At 41.4% G+C, this 22934-nt stretch overlaps 1 protein-coding gene across 1 annotated transcript in view; it reads left to right on the plus strand.

Annotated features, from left to right (window-relative positions):
* LOC134338486 (sialate:O-sulfotransferase 2-like) overlaps positions 1-22934 on the plus strand; it is a 243766-nt gene that overhangs the window by 159770 nt on the left and 61062 nt on the right. The window contains exons 4-6 of the mRNA XM_063034331.1: positions 13051-13172; positions 19377-19551; positions 20957-21121. Coding sequence (XP_062890401.1) covers positions 13051-13172; positions 19377-19551; positions 20957-21121 — 462 coding nt within the window. The remainder of the gene's footprint in view (positions 1-13050; positions 13173-19376; positions 19552-20956; positions 21122-22934) is intronic.

The following is a 22934-nucleotide window of genomic DNA, read 5'->3' on the forward strand; positions in this document are numbered from 1 at the left end:
AAAAGTGAAAATCTTGCCCAACAAATCTGTTGGAATTCTTTGAGAATAAAACAAGTAGATAGACAAGGGAGAATTGGTGTATGTTGTGTATTTGGATTTTCAAAAGGCCTTTGACAAGGAATTATTACAAGAAAGATTCTAGCATAGATAAAGCAGTGGCTGATTGGCAGGAGGCAAAAAGTGGAAATAAAGGGAGCCTTTTCTGGCTGGCTGACAGTGACTACTGGTGTTCCACTGGGGTCTGTGTTGGGAGCAATTCTTTTTACATCATACATCAATGATTTGGATAATGAAATTGATGGCTTTGTTGCAAAGTTTGCAGGTGATATGAAGATAGATGGAGGAGCAGGTAGTTTTGAGGAAGTAGAGAGGCTACAGAAAGACTTTGACAGATTAGGAGAATAGGCAAAGAAATGGCAGATGGAATACAGTGTTAGGAAGTGTATGGTCATGAATTTTGCTAGAAGAAATCAAAACATGGACTATGGAGAGAAAATACAAAAAACTGAAGCGCAAAGAGATTTGGGAGTACTTGTGCAGGGTTCCCTAAATGTTAATTTGCAGGATGAGTCAGTGGTGAGGAAGGCAAATGTAATGTTAGCATCCATTTCAAGAAGACTAGAATATAAAAGCAAGGATGTAATGTTGAAACTTTATAAAGCACTGGTGCGGCCTTAGTTGGAGTATTGAGAGGAATTTTGGGCCCCTTGTCTTAGAAAGGATGTGCTAAAACTGGAGAGAGTTCAAGGGAGGTTTACGAAAATGATTCCAGGATTGAATGGCTTGTCATATGAAGTGTCTGATTGCTCTGTGTCTGTATTTACTGGAATTCAGAGGAATAAAGGGTGACCTCATTGAATCCTATCGAATGCTGAAAGGCCTTAATCGAATGAATGTGGAGAGGATGGTGAGAGAGCCTAAGACCAGAGGATGCAGCCTCAGAATAGAGGAGCGCCCTTTTAGAACAGAGATGTGGAGGAAATTCTTTAGCCATGGAGCGGTGTATCTGTGGAATTCATTGCCACAGGCAACTTTGGGGGCCAACTTTTTATATATATTTAAGGCAGAAGTTGATATGTTCCTGATTGAGACACAGGGAGAAGGCAGGAGACTGAGGCTGAGAGGAAAAATAGATCAGCCATGATGGAATGGCGGAGCTGACTTGACGGGCCAAATGGCCTAATTCTGCTCCTATATCTTATGGTCTTATGGAAGCCCTAAACACTGCCAGAGGTGGGGACTTGCATTTCTGCCCTAAACACTAGCAGTGTAATATCTGTAAGTAAGTGGGTGTATTTACAAAAATGCACCTTTTCGGCCAAGGTTGTGCCATCTGGGTTATCTCTTTACTTGACCTGGTCAATTTTTTTCTGGTTGTTTATAATGTTCCAGTGAAGCACCTTAAAATAGTTTAGTCTCTATGTAAATGCAGACTGTTGTGGTGTTGTGAAGACTTTGAAAAATCTCTCCAGAACCAACTGAGGATCCTTTCTGTCAGCTCTGTCAGCTGAATGCAAAACAAGTACAGCTTATAATTTATTTCCACTGCCTTGATAAAATTACAAAAGGAAAACTAGAAGGGTTTTCTGTGTTAAGTTCTTTCTTGACAACAATTATATTTGTTCAGTGAAGTGTCATTCCACCAGGGAAACAACTTGCCATATATCAGCAATCTCTTGCCTGTCTCGGCTTCCCATTAAAGACATCCTCCTCCTGGGCAATGGATTTGTCTGCACACTTTCGCTGGAGTTGATTTATAGGTCACACTGGTGACTTTTCTTTAATTAGAATTGTTGATAAATTAATTCCCCTTATTGGTCTGTGCATTACTCATCTTTGAAGATTTCAACAGAAGACTAATTAAATTTGTTTAATTACATCTTCCACATGGTGCAGTTGACTCTAGACTAAGTTGTTTGCCTTTACTGAAGTGGTAGCTCACTTCCATGAAGTGGGACGCCACAGGATGCAGCAGTTAGTGCAGCACTATTATAGCTCGGAGCGTTCCGGAATTTGGAATTCAATTCCAGCACTGTCTGTAAGGAGTTTGTGCGTTCTCCCCATGAATTGCAGGTCCTCCAGGTACTCCAGTTTCTTCCCACAGTCCGAAGATGTTAATTGTAAAGTGTAAATTGTCCTGTGATTTGACTGGGGTTAAATAGGTACATGGGTCACTGGGCAGCAAGGCTCATTGGGCTGGAAGGGCCTGTTCTGTGCTGTATATCTAAATAAATAAATAGATGATAGCTCAATCCTGGAGATTCTAAGCATTATAAGAACTACAGCCACACTCAATATCTCAATAAAGAGCTGATAAGTTATCCCTGACATCCAATTAGTCACAGAGAGTTATAGAACAGGGAAATAAGCCCCTCGGCCCACCATGCTCAAGGTTCAAAATAATTATATTACCAGAGTACATATATATCACTATATACAACCCTGAGATATGTTTTCTTGAGGGCATATTCAATAAATCCATGATAGAGCAATATCCATAATAGAATCATTGAAAGAGAACACCAGCTTGGGAGTTCAACCAATGTGTAAAAAAAAAACAAGCTGTGCAAATACAAAAATAAATAACAATAATAATAAATAAATAAGCAATAAATATCGAGAACATGAGATGAAGAGTCCTTGAATGTGAGTCCATGGTTTGTGGGAACATTTCAATAATGGGGCAAGTGAAGTTGAGCGAAGTTCACACTGACTTTCAGGTACTTATCTATACTAATCCCACAGACCAGCATTTGGTCCATAACCTGAAATGTCTTAGTGATTCAACTGCTCATACAGCTACTTTTTATGATTGGTAAGAGTAACTGAGTGCAAAGCAGAAGCCATTTGAGAACCAAATGGGTTTTTCCAACAGTCCAGTAGTTTTACTGTCACTGTTACTAAGTTACACTTTAATGTGGGATTTATTTAATGAGTTGAATTGAAGTCCCCAGCTGCCTTGCTGGGATTCAAACTCGTGCCTCGGAGCCAATGATCCAGAACACTGGCTGCTCATTCAGTAAGTGCATCTCCTAGTCAGTCCGGGCATTTGCTCTCCCAGGTCTCCGGAGAAAGATACACATCTCCTCAACAGAGCAAAGGTCTGACCCACTGGGACAGGACTGACACCAGAGCAGAAACCACACAATAAAACAAAAAGCAAATGCATCAAAAGTATTTTGACTACTTTGTAATTTTCTAAGAATTCAATCAAGCAATACTAGCCTCAAATAAATCTCTGTGTGGAGTAGCACACGTGTTAATTTGTTTGCATGACACTGACTAAGTGAAATGTAATTTAATTTTGAATACCTTAGTTAAAGTAGATTGTAATGATTGTTATTTAATGCATCATTTTCTGTAATTTGCTTCTCCTCTGAGGCGTATATTAGCATTTATTCACTGACTCACTAGAATGACATGATCAGCTCCTTCAATTAATGTACAGAATATTACTTCAGAATGCCTCACAGGAATAGAGGAAACAGTCCAGTAACATGGGCAACAGCTGCTAAAGACTTTAAAGGGGTATTTTTTTTTTGATGGAGATTCGGACATGCATCAGCCAATGGCTGCCACTCCTCCATATTCCCACCTCTTGCATAATCAGATGTTGTTACTCCTCTCCTGTTGCTCTTTTCCGCCCCGATCCTTTAGGAGTCAATCCTGCAGATGAGACTCTCTATATCTCTAAAAATTTCCATCTCTGTTGAAGAGATAAAACCTGGTAGAAGATTTAAGATTCAACAATTCAATGCATTCAATGGATTCTCTACCAGCACATACAGAAAGTGTAAAGGAGAACAAAATAATTGTTACTCTGGATCTGATGCAGCACAAAAAAACACAGTAAGATAAAGAACACAATAACAGAACTAAAACACAATAAACATAAAGACTTAAGATAGTTTATATACATTGATTGACTATCCGGAAATTGATACTAGGCTAGGAGTGTCTGTACACAAGGTGCCTTTGTCAGGAAATAATAAAGTAGTGATGGTGGGGGAGGGCGTGGAGGGGTGGGTTACTGGGTGGAGGTGTTGATCAGCCTTACTGCTTGGGGAAAGTAACTGTTTTTGAGTCTTGTGGTCCTGACGTGGATAAATCGTAGCTCTTCCCTGATGAGGTGAGCAAAGTGGGTAGGATCTTTCATGACATTGCTGGCATTTTTCTGTCCCCTCTCTGTATGTATGTCCTTGATGGTAGCTAGGCTGTGCTGGGGATCTCTTGTTTCCAAGCCCCTCTGTCTGTTGCCGTGCAACTTCCACAGCAGTCGTTGATGCGGCATGTCAGGATGCTCTCTACTGTGCATCTGTGCAAAAACTGGTGATACAGACACGTATCGAACAATGGCTGTCACTCTTCCACACCCCTGCTTCGCATGTTATCAGATGCTGGTACGCCACCTCAGTCGCTTTTTCACTCCCCCATTCTGTTGAGGAGTAAGTCCCAGGGAAAAGACCCTTTACGTCTCTACAGTTTTTATTCTGTTGGTGAGATAAATCTTGGAGGATGATGCAAAACAGACTTCTTGTTCACTATTGGTAAATTGGTAATTTGATATTGTAGAGTGCAAAACGGACTGAGTGGGCCAAAGGTCTCGTTTCCATGGAGCGTGATTCTGTGACTCTACACTCAGTAGGCACTTTATTAGGTACACCTGTACACCTCCTCATTAATAATCAGCCAATCATATGGCAGCAACTTAACGCATAAAAGCAGGCAGACATGGCCAAGAGGTTCAGTTGTTGTTCAAACCAATCATCAGAATGGGGAAGTAATGTGATCTGAGTAATTTTGACTATGGAATGATTATTGGTGCCAGATGGTTTATTTTACTATCTCAGAAGCTGCTGATCTCCTAGGATTTTCACAGAACATCTACAACAGTCTCTGGAATTTACAAAGAATCATGTGAAAAACAAAAAAAAAAATCCAGTGAGTGGCAGTTCTGCGGGCGAAAACACCTTGTTAATGAGAGAGGTCAGAGGAGAATAACCAGACTGGTTCAAGCTGACGGGAAGGTGCCAGTAACTCGCATACCCATGCGTTACAACTGTGGTTTGCAGAAGGGCTTCTCTGAATGCTCAGCACATTGAACCTTTAAGTGGATGGGCTACCACTGCAGAAGACCACGAACATCCACCCAGTGGCCACTTTATTAGGAGGTATCTCATGAAGTGGCCACTGAGCATATATTGTTATTATTTAGCACTGTAGACACAGGAGATTTCGCAGATGCTGGAAATACAAAGTAACGCACAAAAGAATACAGGAGGAACTCAGCAGGTCAACAAACCTCTATGGAGGAAAAGAACAGTCGATATTTCAGGCCAAGACCCTTCAATGAGACTAATGCTGTCTGATCAGCTGAGTTTCTCCAGTATTTTGTGTGCGATAAGAATTGTGTTAGATTTGGAAGGGAGGGGGTAAGATGGTGTTTGGAGGGGTTTGAGTTTGAAGTAGGGTCCAGTAACAAAATTGATCTGAAATTTGAGTACAGGAAATAGTGGGAACGATTCGCAGCCTGCACGTCAAGCATACCGCAGTGTGCGGGGATGGAACCTCTTATCATTAATCTGGGTTAAGTGGCTCATTATCTGCTTATAAAGTGTTAAAGCAGCATTAGTACAGGTGCATGCTGTTGTGTTTCTTTATTCATTCCTGCTGATGAGATTGCATTCTGCGAATGTTACACGTTTAACAGCCAGTGATTTCATTAGCAGTATGTGAAACTGCAATGAAAAGAAACTGATTTAACGCTTCATAGCAGAGTGAGGGAAGCCAGTAAAATTGGAGTTGAAGGAGGATGCTGATCATTGAAATCATTAACACAAAATGGAAAACTGTCACTCCACTCGGTGTTTTGTCTGCCGTTTCATCAGTTTCCAAGCAGTTTAGATTCAACTTCATTTACAGTTGTACAGAATGAAAGAGTAATAACCCTCTAGTTAAAATTAAAGAAGAAAATCTTTTTATAATTTTTCCTGAAGAAAGGTCTTGGCTCGCAATGTCAGCTGTTCATTCCCCTTCGTGGATGTGCCTGATCTGTAGAGTTTCTCCAGCCTTGTGTGTGTAGGTTTCTCTGGGGTTCCAGCATCTGCAGGTTCTCTTGTGTCTATAATTTTACACATACTTAATGTATCTGGTTTTTATTTCACTATTGCCACAGTTCAGCATTTGTCATAATTACTTAGCAGAGCCTGAGTCTCACATACTGGAAGTATTGTGTGGTTTATAAGGCGTTGGTGAGACCACACTTGAAGTATTGTGAGCAGTTTTGGGCCCCTTATCTCAGAGAGGATGTGCTGGCATTGGAGAGAATCCGGAGGAGGTTTATGAGAATGATCCCATGAATGAAAGGGTTAATGAATGAAGCATGTTTGATGGCTCTGAGCCTGTATTTATTTACTTAGAGATACAACACAGTAACAGGTCCTTCCAACCCAACGAGTCCAAGCCACCCAATGACACCCATTTGACCGTTACTCTACTAGCACATATGTCTTTGGAATGTTGGAGGAAACTGGAGCCCCTGGAGGAAACACACAGGGAAAATATAAAAACCCTTTACAGACAGGGGCCGGAATTGAACCCAGGTTGCGAGCAATGCAATAGCATTGTACGAGCTGCTACCTACTATGCCACTCCTGTACTCACAGGAGCTTAAAAGAATGAGGGGGGATCTCATTGAAATCTGTCAAATGTTGAAAGGTCTAGATAGAGTGGACATGCAGAGGATGTTTCAAATGGTGGACAGGTCAAGGACCAGAGGGTACAGAATCAGAATAGAAGAATATCCCTTTAGAATGTAGATGAGATGAAATTTCTTTAGCCAGAGGGTGGTGAATCTGTGGAATTCATTGCCACAGACAGCTGTGGAAGCCAAGTTATTAATTATATTTAAAGTGAAGGTTGATAGGTTCTTGATTAGTAAGGGCATCAAAGTTATGGGGAAAAGGCAATAGAATGGGGTTGAGAGGAAAAAAAGGGGAACCATAATTGAATGGTGGAGCAGTCTCGATGTGCCAAATGGCCTAATTCTACTCCTATGTCATATGGTCGTGTTGACTTATCTTTTAGTTAACTTATCTTTCGGTGTATGACATTCCCTCCTGACATCAATCTTTCAATCTGTAGAAGTCCTCCTACTGCTGGGGCCAATCTGATACATGCAGCTTATGACTTCGATACTGAAACTGTATGGCATATAGAGGTGCTCACACCCAACTCAGCAAGCGACTGGCTGTTGGTCTGGCATCTTATATGAATGCAATATTAAAGGACAATGCAGTATACCCTTAGTACTGCACTGGAAGTTTAGCCTAAAGAGATTTGATTCTAGTCTCTTGATATAAGACCATAAGATATAGAGCAAAAGTAGGCTATTCAGCCCATCGAGTCTGCTCCACCAATCAATCATGGCCTGATCCAATTCTTCCAGTCATCCCCACTCCCCTGCCTTCTCCCCATATCATTTGACGCACTGGCTAATCAACAACCTATCTATCTCTGCCTTAAATGCACCCACTGATTTGGCCTCCACAGCTGCTCGTGGCAACAAATTCCACAGATTTACCACCCTCTGACTAAAATAATTTCTCCGCATCTCTGTTCTAAATGGACGTTCTTCAATCCTGAAGTCGTGCCCTCTTGTCCTAGACTCCCCTACCATGGGAAATAACTTTGCCATATCTAATCTGTTCAGGCCTTTTAACATTCGGAATGTTTCTATGATATCCCCCCTCATTCTCCTGAACTCCAGGGAATACAGCCCAAGAAGTACCAGAAGTTCCTCATAAGGTAACCCTCTCATTCCTGGAATCATTCTCGTGAATCTTCTCTGAACCCTTAGTATATCCGTTCTAAAATAAGGAACCCAAAACTGCACACAATACTCCAAGTGTGGTCTCACGTGCGCGTTATAGAGCATCAACATCACATCCCTGCTCTTGTGTGCTATACCTCTAGAAATGAATGCCAACATTGCATTTGCCTTCTTTACCACCTGGAGGTTAACCTTTAGGGTATCCTGCACAAGGACTCCCAAGTCCCTTTACATGTCTGCATTTTGAATTCTCTCCCCATCTAAATAATAGTCAGCCCGTTTATTTCTTCCACCAAAGTGCATGACCATACTTTTTCCAACATTGTATTTCATTTGCCACTTCTTTGCCCATTCACCTAAACTATTTATGTCTCTCTGCAGGCTCTCTGTTTCCTCAACACTACCTGCTCCTCCACTTATCTTCGTATCATCGTTAAATTTAGCTGCAAATCCATTCATTCCATAGTCCAAATTATTGACACACATCGTAAAAAGCAGCGGTCCCAACACCCACCCCTGTGGAACAGCACTGGTAACCGGCAGCCAGCCAGAATAGGATCCCATATTTCCCATTCTCACTTCTGTGCTGATCAGTCAATGCTCCACCCACATATTTGACAAGTTTTGAATTCCTTGGAGCTGAACAGAAAGAGTTGATTTTATAGAAATGTATATAATTTTGTGAGGGCACAAGATAAAGTTGCATGTTTCCAGTGATGGGCGAATCTTGAATGAAGACACATAGTTTTACAAGATAAGGGTGAGTCAATTCAATCTGAGATATTCTGTAGAGGAATTTCTTCTCACAGGCTCCGCAACCCTCTTCCCCAGAGATTGTGGACGTTTTGAATGATCAGGGAATTGAGGGCTGCCCTCGTATAGAAAGAGAAGTTGAAGCCTGGGGCAGGGCAGCCATAATTGTATCAAGGATTGACTTTATTCATTAGATACATTTACATGTGTTTGGAATTTGCTGTGGTGTGTTGATACAACATGCGACTAAAACAACAATGATTAAAAAAATAGAGAATTATATAAAAATAAAGTTGCAAGTTAAAGGAATCAAATAAAAGTGCATAAATATATAAATACCAGAATGTATTTACAGTGTAAACCGCATTATAAAAAGTAATTCAAAGTGCAGTGACTGAGGTAATAGATAAAGGGGGGGAGGGGGAGGGGTCTATTTAGAATGGTCAAAGAGATTAACTGCCTGGAGAGTGAACTTTTAAAATGGCTTGAAATTTTTGTTTCAATAGTCCCATAGTGCTTTCCAAAAGGGAGCTCCGAGCAGGGCTGAGCAGAGCAGGGCAGGGCAGGCTTGCGAGGCCATGGGCCCTACTTGTACACTGATTGTTCTTGTTGGTGCATGCTTCAAGGACTGAGGGATACAGGCTCAAAGTAAAGGTCCAAAGACACAAGCAGTGGCGAAGGCGAGGAGTGAAACAAGATTTCCTTGTACAGGGTGATTGGCTGCAGTACACCGATGCAGGGGCAGTGGCACCAGAGCCTTTCCGGGCCTTTTGAAAGGGAATTGAAGAAGGAATATAAGAGCTATAGGGAAAGAATGGTGAATAGGACAGATTGGATTATCCTAAAGATGGACAGCATTGTCCCAATAGGTTTAGTGACCTCCTCTGACATCTGATGGCCAGCATGTACTCAATAGGCAGAGTGGCCTCCTGATATGATTCTCTGAAGGCAGCTCCCTGTTCTCTACAAGAACATTAAATGCTGGTCTTGCATGTTGACCCCCCTGCCTCGAGAGCATGGCAAAATAGCAAGGCAAATAAATAAACATTTTACGGTTTCATACAACTTCATCTTCATTAATACTTAATAAGCACAAGAGATTCTGTAGGTGCTGGTAATCCAGAGAAACACACAAAATGCTGGAGGATCTCAGCAGGTTGGGCAGCATCTATGGAAAGGGATAAACAGTCAATGTTTTCAGCTGAAACTTGATGAAAGATCTCAGTTAAAAATATCAACTATTTTTCCCCTCCATAGAGGCTGCCCGACTTGCTGAGTTCCTCCAGCATTTTGTATGTGTTACTCACTAATACTTAATTTGCTTAAAATATACCAAAGTTCAATTAGCCCCAATAACTTTATTTGTGCTTACATTCAACTCATGGTTCTGGCTTGCCACCTATTATATTAAACTACAAAATTCACAGCTATATTTGGAGAGGTTGTGTTTGTTTTCCTTGGACAAAAAGAGGCTGAGGGGTGACCTGACAGAAGAATAAAAGGTTATGAGAGGCACAGAAGGGGCAGATAGTTGAAGGCCTCCCTCTAAAAACAAGAGGGCATCAGGTTAAAGTGAGCAGATGCTGTTCAACTCATTGGGTCTGTGCTATTCACTTTTGCACTAATCTACCCAACCCATTTTATTCTCCCCACATTAACGTCAACTACCCCCAGATTCTATTACTTGCCTGCACACTACAAGCAATTTGCAGTGGACAATTGACATGCTCCAACCTACACGTCATTGCTACATGGGTGGGTGCTGAAGATGCCCACATGACCACTGTGAGAACAAGCAGTCTCCACATCTACAGCATCAAAGGTCAGGGTTGAACCTAGATTGCTGGAAATGTGAAATTCGGCCTCTTCCAATTGTGTACCTGTGTCTTGCACTGTTGTACTATAAGAAGTGTGGATACACAGCAAGCTTCCAAAAACAGCACACAAATTAAGGGGAGCATTTTTTACACAGAGGGTAGTTGATATCTGGAATGTAACGCTAGAAAAGGTGGTAGAATCAGATACAATTACTATGTTGATGAGGCATTTCGACAGGCGCTTGAATAGGCAAGGCATGGAAGAATAGCTTCCTGACCTGATGGGCTGAAGGGTCTTGTTTAGGGCTTACAATACTATGACTATAATAATCTAACCAAAAGATGAAGACATAGTTATTTCCATGCATAAAAATGTTCTGCTAATTTGCTAAACACAAGAGATTCTGCAGTTCTGCTGAATTCCTCCAGTATTTTTAGTGTGTTGCTGCCAATTTGCTGGCTGGTTTCTCACCTTCCTCTCACCTCAGGATAGCTGGCAGGAGCATTAACAATCCCAGAATGTTTATCTTGCTTCAAGACCCACCATGTGGAATCTCATCGACATCTGCTTCCGGGATCCCTGCACAGTCATCCCCACATCTCCTGACTCTTGAGATCATTTCTCCAGGGTTGGGTAAACAGGAAGCATTTGCTCCATGATTTTCTAATGCATCCTCAATTTAGTCATCTCTGTGACCACAAGGGGCCCTCAACATTCATTGTCTGTTGATTCTGCTGTCAGATTCACTGAATTGGAATTGGTTTATTATTGTCACGTGCACTGAGATACAGTGGAAAGCTTGTCTTGAATACCATTCATACAGATCAATTCATTACACAATAAACAGGGAAAAATAATAACACTGCAAAACACAGTATAACAGCTTCAGAGAAAGTGTAGTACAGACAGACAATAAGGTGGAAGGGCCATGATGAGGTGGATTATGAGGTCAAGAGTTCACCTTTATCACACAAGAAGTCAGTTCATAGAACATAGAATAGTACAGCACAGTACAGGCCCTTCGGCCCACAATGTTGTGCCGACCCTCAAACCCTGCCTCCCATATAAGCCCCTACCTTAGATTCCACCATATACCTGTCTAGTAGTCTCTTAAACTTCACTAGTGTATCTGCCTCCACCACTGACTCAGGCAGTGCATTCCACGCACCAACCACTCTCTGAGTAAAAAACTTTCCTCTAATATCTCCCTTGAACTTCCCACCCCTTACCTTAAAGCCATGTCCTCTTGTATTGAGCAGTGGTGCCCTGGGGAAGAGGCGCTGGCTATCCACTCTATCTATTCCTCTTATTATCTTGTACACCTCTATCATGTCTCCTCTCATCCTCCTTCTCTCCAAAGAGTAAAGCCCTAGCTCCCTTAATGTCTGATCATAATCCATACTCTCTAAACCAGACAGCATCCTGGTAAATCTCCCCTGTACCCTTTCCAATGCTTCCACATCCTTCCTATAGTGAGGTGACCAGAACTGGACACAATACTCCAAGTGTGGCCTAACCAGAGTTTTATAGAGCTGCATCATTACATCGTGACTCTTAAACTCTATCCCTCGACTTATGAAAGCTAACACCCCATAAGCTTTCTTAACTACCCTATCCACCTGTGAGGCAACTTTCAGGGATCTGTGGACATGTACCCCGAGATCCTCTGCTCCTCCACACCACCAAGTATCCTGCCATTTACTTTGTACTCTGCCTTGGAGTTTGTCCTTCCAAAGTGTACCACCTCACACTTCTCTGGGTTGAACTCCATCTGCCACTTCTCAGCTGACTTCTGCATCCTATCAATGTCTCTCTGCAATCTTTGACAATCCTCTACACTATCTACAACACCACCAACCTTTGTGTCGTCTGCAAACTTGCCAACCCAACCTTTTACCCCGACATCCAGGTCGTTAATAAAAATCACGAAAAGTAGAGGTCCCAGAACAGATCCTTGTGGGACACGACTAGTCACAATCCTCCAATCTGAATGTACTCCCTCCACCACCACCCTCTGCCTTCTGCAGGCAAGCCAATTCTGAATCCACCTGGCCAAACTCCCCTGGATCCCATGCCTTCTAACTTTCTGAATAAGCCTACTGTGTGGAACCTTGTCAAATGCCTTACTAAAATCCATATAGATCACATCCACTGCACTACCCTCATCTATATCCCTGGTCACCTCCTCAAAGAACTCTATCAGGCTTGTTAGACACGATCTGTCCTTCACAAAGCCATGCTGACTGTCCCAGTTCAATAGTCTGATAACAGTAGAGAGGTGCCTAGTGTCCTTGAATCTGGCGATGTGTGTTTTCAAGCCTTTGAACCTTCAGCCCAATGAAGCAGGCAGAAGAGAGAATGGCTTGGGTGAGTTAGGCCTTTGATGATGTTGGCTGTTTTAGAAGTGGAGGAGGAAGAATGGTTTTCATGGGACTAAGCTTTGTCTACAACACTCTGCACTGTCTGTTTAGTGCTCACAATTATATGTGCTAGCATAAAGTTTTTTTCCCTTCAAGCTTTGTAGAGTATTCACCATTAAGCACATAGTTATAACACGAAGAAATAAAAGAGTGAATAATATTCGGAAGAAGTAAAAGAGTGTATAATATTCATGCTGTTTTCCCTTCACCTTTGATATCCGGTTGCAGATGGGAGTGCCTTGTTCCGAGGATGTTTTAAAAGACCAGACAGTGTTTCACTCGCCCTGCCTACCAGCACCATCTTGCCGAATATGTCCGTGGATAAGTGTGTGGACTACTGCACAGAGAAGGTAACTCGTAAAACATTCATCTACACTGGAGTAGATATCCACTGAAAGATTTGGCATCGAAACTCTCGACATTGCTGTCGTTCCTCTGATCAGAAGGCATAAGAAGAGGTTGGATGAACGTGGATTGTTTCTTTCAGGAGTGTCAGATGCCTAGGGGAGACCTAATAGAAGCTTATAAAATGATGAGAGGCATAGACAGGGTAAAAGTGAGTCCATAAGTTGTGGGATCAGTTCTGTGTTGAGGTGAGTGAAGTTATCCACAATGGGTCAGGAGCCTGTTGGTTGAAAGGTAATAACTGTTTCTGAACTTGCAACCTGGAACCTAGAATTTATGAAAAATTAAGTCAGTTTTTTCTCAAGTGTAGAGCATTTGATTGCTCTGGGCAATTGTTATTTAATTGCTTGAGTTTTGATTCTTCTCCTGCCTTGACAGGACTTGAACCTAACAATACAAGTCTCTTGATACTTGTCTGCTACCTTAGCCATTCTATTACTCTGTCCTTAATTGGAGATGTGCTCAGCCACTGAGCGATGATTCATCCTACTTGCTAAGCCAGTAATCGGATACGGGCAGCACAACTAATGTACCAATGTATTAGTGCTTCCTAAATTTGAAATCAAGTTGGCATGTTTCATCTGTCCGTGCAGCTTTTAAAGTCTATTGATTTTTGCATTGCTTTCTGAAATATTACGTTTAGATATAGTACTTGTGGTATTGTATGGGAAACACCCTCCTGTTGAGATGAATTGAATCTGTCTTGTTGAAAGAGAAATAAGTATGTCGACTTAGGCAAGGCTGTGGGTGATCCCAGGATATTCTGAGACTCTTGAAGTGTAGTTGCTGTTTCATAGTCATAATGATACAGAACAGAAGCAAATCCTTCTGTCCACTGAGACTGCACCAATCATCAAAAACTCATCTTTACACCAATCCTGAGTAACAAACACAATACATACAGTAATCCTACACAATTTATTTTATTCTCCCCATGTTAAGACCAAAAGACCATAAGAAAGAGGAGAAGAATTAGGCCATTTGGCCTTTCGAGTCTCCTCCACCATTTTGTCATAACTGATCCATTTTTTCCCTCAGCTCCAATCTCCTGCATTCCCCTGCATCCCTTCATGCCCTGACCAATCAAGGATCTATCAACCTCTGCCTTAAATATACATAAAGACTTGTCCTCCACAGCTGCCTTTGGCAATGAATTCCAGATTCAGCATTCTCTGGCTAAAGAAATTCCCCCTCGTCTCTATTATTAAAGGATGTTGTGTCCTGAGGCTGTGTCCTCTGGACTTACACACTCTCATTATAGCAAACATCCTCTCCACATCCTCTCTACCAAGGTGTTCACCATTCAATAGGTTTCAATGTGGACACCCCTCATTCTTCTAAATTCAAGTGAATACAGGTCCAGAGCCATCAAACATGACAAGCCATTCAATCCTGGAAGCATTTTAGTGAATCTCCTTTGAATTCTCTCCAGTTTCAGAATGTCTTTCCTAAGAGAAGGTGCCCAAACCTGCTCACAATACTCCAAGTAAGGCTTCACCAGTGCTATCAAAAATCTCAACATTACATCCTTGCTTTTATATTTTAATCCTCTTGAAATGACTGCTAACATTACATTTGCCTTCCTCACCACAGACTCAAAATCTACCTTTAAGGAATCCTGCACAAGGACTCCCAAGTCCATTTGTGCCTCAGTTTTTTGTATATTCTCTCCATTTAGAAAATAGACTACCCTTTCATTTCTTCTACCAAAGTACATGACCATACATTTCCTGACACTGTATTCCATCTGCCACTTCTTTGCTTATTCTCCTAATCTGTCCAAGTCCTTCTGCAGCCTCTCCACTTTCACAAAACTACCTGCCCCTCCACCTATCTTCATATTTTCTGCAAACTTTGCCCAAAACCATCAATTCTATCATCCAAGTCATGGACATATAATGTGAAAAGAAGTGGCCCTTTTTCATACCCTATTGAATCACGTAAAAAGGATACTATCAAATTGGTCGCCTCTTTTGTTATCACTGATTGGCCGAATTGACTCTGTTAAAATGAATATATTACCTAAATTTATATATCTTTTTCAGGCATTGCCTGTTTTTATTCCTAAATCTTTCTTTGATTCTCTTGACTCTATTATAATTTTCTTATATATGGACGAATAAGCGTTCTAGATTAAATAAAATTCATCTTCAGAAAGATAAAAAGAATGGAGGATTAGCCTTACCAAACTTTAGATTTTCTTATTGGGCAGTCAATATAAGAAATCTTACATTTTGGTTATATTACATTAATCGTGAGGATTGCCCGATGTGGGTTTTTTTAGAAGCTAACTCTGTTAATAATTTTTCTATTATTTCTCTTCTTGGTTTCTCACTTCTTTTTCTCTGAGTAAGTTAACTTATAATCTGGTAGTTCAACACACTATGAGAATTTAGATACAATTCCGAAAATACATTGGCTTATTGAAATTTTCTCTTTCAAGTCCCATTTTTTCTAATTATTTTTTTAAACCCTCTATGATTGATGTGGCTTTTAAAGAATGGGGTAGATTAGGTATTACACATCAAAGTTGCTGGTGAACGCAACAGGCCAGGCAGCATCTCTAGGAAGAGGTGCAGTCGACATTTCAGGCCGAGACCCTTCGTCAGGACCAACCGAAGGAAGAGTGAGTAAGGGATTTGAAAGTTGGAGGGGGAGGGGGAGATCCAACATGATAGGAGAAGACAGGAGGGGGAGGGATGGAGCCAAGAGCTGGACAGGTGATAGGCAAAAGGGATACGAGAGGATCATGGGACAGGAGGTCCGGGGCGAAAGACAAGGGTGGGGGGCACCCAGAGGATGGGCAAGGGGTATATTCAGAGGGACAGAGGGAGAAAAAGGAGAGTGAGAGAAAGAATGTGTGTATAAAAATAAGTAACAGATGGGGTACGAGGGGGAGGTGGGGCATTAGTGGAAGTTAGAGAAGTCGATGTTCACGCCATCAGGTTGGAGGCTACCCAGACGGAATATAAGGTGTTGTTCCTCCAACCTGAGTGTGGCTTCATCTTTACAGTAGAGGAGGCCGTGGATAGACATGTCAGAATGGGAATAAGATGTGGAATTAAAATGTGTGGCCACTGGGAGATCCTGCTTTCTCTGGCACACAGAGCGTAGGTGTTCAGCAAAGCGGTCTCCCAGTCTGCGTCGGGTCTCGCCAATATATAAAAGGCCACATCGGGAGCACCGGACGCAGTATATCACCCCAGTCGACTCACAGGTGAAGTGTTGCCTCACCTGGAAGGACTGTTTGGGGCCCTGAATGGTGGTAAGGGAGGAAGTGTAAGGGCATGTGTAACACTTGTTCCACTTACACGGATAAGTGCCAGGAGGGAGATCAGTGAGGAGGGATGGGGGGGATGGAACAAGTGCTACACATGGGGACCTTTTTTGAATTATTTTCAAAACCTTTGATTTGCTGTTAAAGCACAGATGGTGGCTAATATTTTTTTCCCCTTTTTTTCTTTACTAACTAGCTTCGGTCTTGGTAGTGGGTTAGATTTTTTTATATAATAAAATTACCATATTTCAATATTACAAATTAATTAATCTGTATGAATATAGGGTAAGGAGTCTTTATATGTGATTTAGTATAATGTATTGATATATATTTTTCTTGTACTCTGTACTTTTGTATGTAAAATTAATAATAAAAATATTGGAAAGACGTGGCCCCAACACAGACCCCTGTGGAACACCACTAGTCACTGGTAGACTTCCAGAAAAAGGCTCCCTTTATTCCCACTCTTTGCTTCCTGCCAATCAGCCACTGCATTCTCCATGCTAGAATCTTTCCTGTAACACCATGGGCTCATAACATGTTAAGCAGCTTCATGTGTGGCATCTTGTCAAAGGCCTTCTGAAAATCCAAGTACACAACATCACTTATTCTGCTTTGTCTATCCTGCTTGCTTTTTCTTCAAAGAATTACAACATGTTTGTCAGGCAAAATTTTCTGTTGAGGAACCCATACTGACTACAACATATTTTATCATTTGCCTTCAAGTACCCTGAGATCTCATCCTTAATAATCGACTCCAACATCTTTCCAACCACTGAGGTCAGACTAACTGGCCTATACTTTACCTTCTTCTGCCTCTCTCCCTTCTTGAAGAATGGAGTGACATTTGCAATTTTCTCTGATAAAATTTTTGTCCCACACATCTCCTTTGAATTGAACCATCTCACCTTAAATGCATACCTTCTAGTATTAGACATTTTGATCCTGAGGTCAAGATACTGCCCGTCCATTCTATCTATGCCTCTCATAATCTTATAAACCTGTATCAGGTTTCCCCATAATCTCTGCAACTCCAGAGGACAAAACCCAGGCTTATCCAACCTCTTCTTATAGCAAATGAACTCTAATCCAGGCAACGTCTGGTAAAACTCTCCAAAGCCTCCGCATCATTCCTGCAATGAGGTGACCTTTGACTTCTACTTTTCAGAGATAGAAGGCGGCTTGGAATAAGGGGTATCACATAAAATCCAAGGGAGACAACAGAAATGTTTGAGAATTTCTTCTTGGATGAGGAAGCTGTAAAACTTACATTTATTAACAGGATATGAACATATGGGCATTTACTTCTGTTTCTGTGATGTACCTTTCAGTGTGAAACATACTATTCTCTCCGTGCATGTGTATGTCATTGCATTGTGACCTAATTGGGATGTTTGCTTCTCAATCAATGTAACAGTGTCATAAGTAGCCTGTCTTCCAGTCTGCAATTAGTGTGTTGTCTTGTCAATAAACCTTTTTTGTGGTCGTACATCTATATGTCTGAATGTATTGTGAAATCATTGTGGAAGCATTTAGGAGATTGGAGTCACACATAAGCTAAATTGGATAAGGGTGACAGATTTCCTCCTGTGAAGGTCTTTAATGAATCAGAAGTGCCTTGCTTTTTAAGATTCAAGTTTGCCACTATTAGTAATAGATCTATTATTTGGGCTTATTTGATTACTCGTATTGAAACTCTTCTGTGGGCCTGATGAACATTGAATTTCTGTGCCTGGATTAATGGTTAAGGAACTTAACCATTACAGTACTGCAGCACAAATTCGAGGAAGGGTATGGAGATTTTGGAGAGGGTGCAGAGGATGTTCACCAGGATTCTGCCTGGATTAGAGGACATCAGCTGCAAGGTGAGTTTGGATAGACTTCAGTTGTTTTCTCTGGGCTGCAGAGACTGAGGGGAGGCCTGTTAGATCTTGAGAGGCATAGAATAGCCTGTACCTTTTTAATCCCATGGTCAAATTGTCTCATATTAGAGGGCATACATATAAAGTGAGAAGGGGGTAAGTTCAAAAGAGATATGCAGAGCAAGTTTTTATTGCAGAGAATGTCGGGTGCCTGGAATGCACTGTTAGTGGTGCTGGTGCAAGCAAACAGGATAGGCATTTTGGAGCCTCTTAGATGGGCACATGAATGTATAAAGTATTGAAGGATACGGCTACTGTGTAGGCAGAAGGGATTAGCTTTGTTAAGCTTTTAATTACTAATTTACTTAGTAATTTACACCACAATCTGCATCTGTAAAGCAAACAGCATTATGAAGGACCCTATGCACCCCTCATACAAACTCTTCTCCCTCCCGCCATCTGTCAAAAGGGACCGAAGCATTCAGCCTCTCATGACCAGACTATGTAACAGTTTCTTCCCCCAGGCCATCAGACTCCTCAATGCCCAGCGCCTGGACTGACACCAACCTACTGCCCTCTACTGTGCCTATTGTCTTGTTTATTATTTATTGTAATGCCTGCACTGTTTTGTGCACCTTATGCAGTCCTGGGTAGGTCTGTAGTCTAGTGTAGTTTTGTGTTGTTTTAAGTAGTTCTGTGTAGTTTTTATATTGTTCACGTAGCACCATGGTCCTGAAAAACATTGTTTCATTTTTACTGTGTAATGTACCAGCAGTTATGGTGGAAATGACAATAAAAGGCGACTTGATTTGACTTGAATCAGGTCCTGTCAGCTTTCTGAAGTTCTGAAGTTAACTAGTTCAGCACAGCATAAAGGAGAAAAAGGCCTGTTCTTGTGCTGTACTGTTCTAAGTTTCAGGATTCAATCTACAGTGATGTGTTTATATGAAGAAGTTTTATTTTTTCTGTAAATAAGGGTTTATTTTGTACTGAAGCCGCTCTCTCTGCAGGAGTATACCCTGGCTGTGCTTGGTGGTGAAACGTGTCACTGCGGTTTTCCTACCATGCACTTCACACTGCATGATCCAGAGGACGAACACCTGTGCGCCCAGAAATGCGCCAGTGAAGAATACGAGCACTGCGGGAATGAAGACTACTATGTCGTTTATCAAACACAAGTGCAAGGTAGGATTCAAAATCAAAGGCAAGTTTATTGTTGTATACGCAAGTACGTTTAACAGCTGCATTGAAAACTTACTTGGAGTAGCATTAGAGACACAATATTCTCAAGAAACACATTAATTAGACAAAATTATGCTAAAGGAACTCAATTAGAACAAAAATGGATGTCCATTGTATTGCACTGGTCATAGTGTTGTTATAATGAGCTGGTGATTAGAATTGTGCAGGTTGGTTCAGTAAGTTGGTTGAAGGAAAGTAGTTGTTCTTGGACCTGGTGGTAGCTCCTGTTCAGTGGTAGCTGTGATAAGATGTCACGACCAGAAGGTGGGGATCTTTAATGATATTGTTGGCTACTTGGGGCTCTCCCTCAATGTAGGTATTTTCAGTAGTGGGGAGGGATAATCCTGTGATGCATTGGGCTGATTCCCCTACTCTCTGGAGCTTCTTGCATTCCTCGCATTCATATTACCTTAGCAGACAATATTGCAACCAGTTTTTCAACAGTACAGGCCCTTCAGCCCAAGATGTTATGCTGACTTTCTAACCTACTCCAAGCCAAGCTAATCCTTCCCTCCTACATAGCCCTCCACTATTCTTCCATCCATGTGTCTCTACCATGTTAGTTACATTGAGCTTCCCTGAAACTATCATTGATAACTTGGTCACACATATGTTGAGAAATGGTAAAAAGATAGAAAGATATACCTTTCTATAGCACCTTTCACAAACCTGGAAAGCTTCAATGTTCTCTACAGCCAAAGAAGTATTGTTTTAGCACAGAAGTTGTTGAAGCGTACAAAACTTAGAGGCAATTTACTTATTCAATATGTAATGAGTAGGTTGCTTTTCAAACAATAAGTGTGTGTTGTAAAAGGTAAACTTATTCAACTGAATGGGATTGACAAGACAGTGCTACTCTGGCTGGGGAGTCTGGGCCAGAAGGTGCAGATTGAAGATAAAACTTCAGCTACTTGGGTCTGAGGAGAAACCACTTCAATCAAGACTATTATAAATGATTCTTCCAAAGAGCTGTGGGTGATCAGTGGTTGGGTATGTTCATGAGTAGGTAGATGAATTAAGGAATTTGGATCAGACAGGATTTTGGTAAGGTTTAACATTAGAAATGGAGGCGCTTGAATCTGGAATTTAAAAAAAAATCAAACCAGTAGCAGCATCTATAGAGAGAAAGGAATTACTAACACCTTGGGTTGGGACCCTCCATCAGTACCTCTCTCTTGAAAATAATCCCTTCTCGCTACCCCTCCCCCCAGCCCCGCCACATGTAGTCATCACTTGTTGAGATCCTTATTTCTTGTGTAGCATTAATCGTGATCTTACTGTAAGGAACAGACTCAAAGGACCTGCTGTGATATTTAATTCTTTGTTTAATGTGTCATTGTTCTTACAGATAACCGTTGCATGGATCGGCGGTTTCTGCCCATACGCTCGAAACGCCTTGTGGCCTTGGCCAGCTTCCCGGGAGCGGGGAACACGTGGGGCCGTCACCTGATGGAACTCACCACAGGCTACTACACGGGCAGCTATTACTTCGATGGCTCCCTCTACAACAAAGGTAGGATCCTTGCAAACATACAGGTGCACCAGAGGTGCTCCTTCTGAGATAGAATTAGAACTTGGGTTCAAGGCCCAATAAGTATCTCCAGATAGGATTCTGAGTCCTGATGAAGAAGAAGCTTAAAGCAAAATCATTGTTTGGTCATGGTCACTGCCGTGCCACTACATACATACATTATACTTTATTGTCGCCAAACAATTGATGCAGATTCCTGGTGCCCTGATGCGAATCCCTCATGCAATATTTGATTCTGCACTTCCTGCTCCTTGGATTACAAATCGATAGTAAATATTAAAAAATTAAATTATAAATCATAAGTAGAAAATAGAAAAATGAAAAGTAAGTTAGAGCAAAAAAACCGAGAGGCAGGTCGAGACTACTATGAGAGGTCATGGGTTAAGGGTGAAAGGTGAAATATTTAAGGGGAGCCTGAAGGGGAACTTTGTCAGTCAGAGGGTGCGGTTTACTCACCATCTGATCTGGTGAATGTAGAATTGATTTCAACATTTAAGGATAAATACATGGATGTGTGGAGTATGGAGGGCTACGGTCCAGGTGCAGGTCAGTCAGACTAAGCAAAATAGCAATGTGGCATATATTAGATGGGCTGAAGGGCCTGTTTCTGTGTACTGGTGCTCTATGACTCTGCGACTATGTACACAATACTCCAGGTGTACTGGTGCAGTAGAGAAGTTGCTGGATTAACAGCCAGCATTCTGGACTATTGCGTGGCCACAAGGCTCGGGACAGACTTCAACTTTTAAAAAAATTCTGGCGATCTGAGTTCAAATGGCATTTGGGGAATTTAAATTGAAATGACTAAATAAAAATGCATTTTTTTGTTTATAAAACTGCAAGTACCAATTACCAAATTGTCATAAAAATCCATCCAGTTTTCTGATGTCCTACAGGGAAGAGAACTACCACCATACCTTGGTTGGACCTATGTGACTCCAGACCACTAATATAACTTACTTCTCCTTATCTCAGGTAATTCAGCATAGATAATAACAAATACCAGCATTGCTGGTGATGCCAGTACTTTGTGTGTATATACAAGAACAGGGTTCCAGACCCTTAACACAGGCAACAATATATTCAGAATTCATTGCTCAGTGTTTGCCAAGAGAAGAGATCCTGAAAGCCGGTTTATAGATAAACAAGGCAAGAATAATCGGCTGGATTTAGAGACAGCCTGAATACAGAATGAAAACAAGAAGGTGGTGAAAGCAAAATTAGCATTGTTTAATATTCATTGACAGTGCCAAAGCATCCTTGTATATTACCGGCTTCCATGGAGTCCCAATGTTCTTCCCTGGGAGTGATGTGATAAAACCTAGATACCTTTAGACTTCTAGTCTTCTAAAGAATAGACTTCCGTAATTAGAATTCAGAAGTCTTTCAGAATCAGAATTATTGTCACTGACATACTGTACATGATGACATACAGTATGCCGGTGATAATATACCTGATTCTATTCTGACACAAAATTTGTTTTGCAGCAGCTTTACAGTGCAATATCATAGAGTAATTGATTTACAGAGCAGAACAGCACAGGACCAGGCCTTTTGGACTTTTGGCCCATCTGCGCCAAACTGATGTTTTGCCTACTCCCATTGACCCACACCTGGACCAGAGCCTTCCATACATGTATTTATTGAAACTTCTCTTAAACATTGAAATCAATCTGCCAATTTCTCCTTAAAATTTTCAGCTTTCACCCTTAACCTACCAGCTCTAGTTCGAAAATGACTAAAATTGCAAAAAAAAATGCAAAAGAAAGAATAATGAGGGATATTTCATGGGTCC

This window comes from Mobula hypostoma, chromosome 27, assembly GCF_963921235.1.
Source record: "Mobula hypostoma chromosome 27, sMobHyp1.1, whole genome shotgun sequence".
Taxonomy (NCBI): domain Eukaryota; kingdom Metazoa; phylum Chordata; class Chondrichthyes; order Myliobatiformes; family Myliobatidae; genus Mobula; species Mobula hypostoma.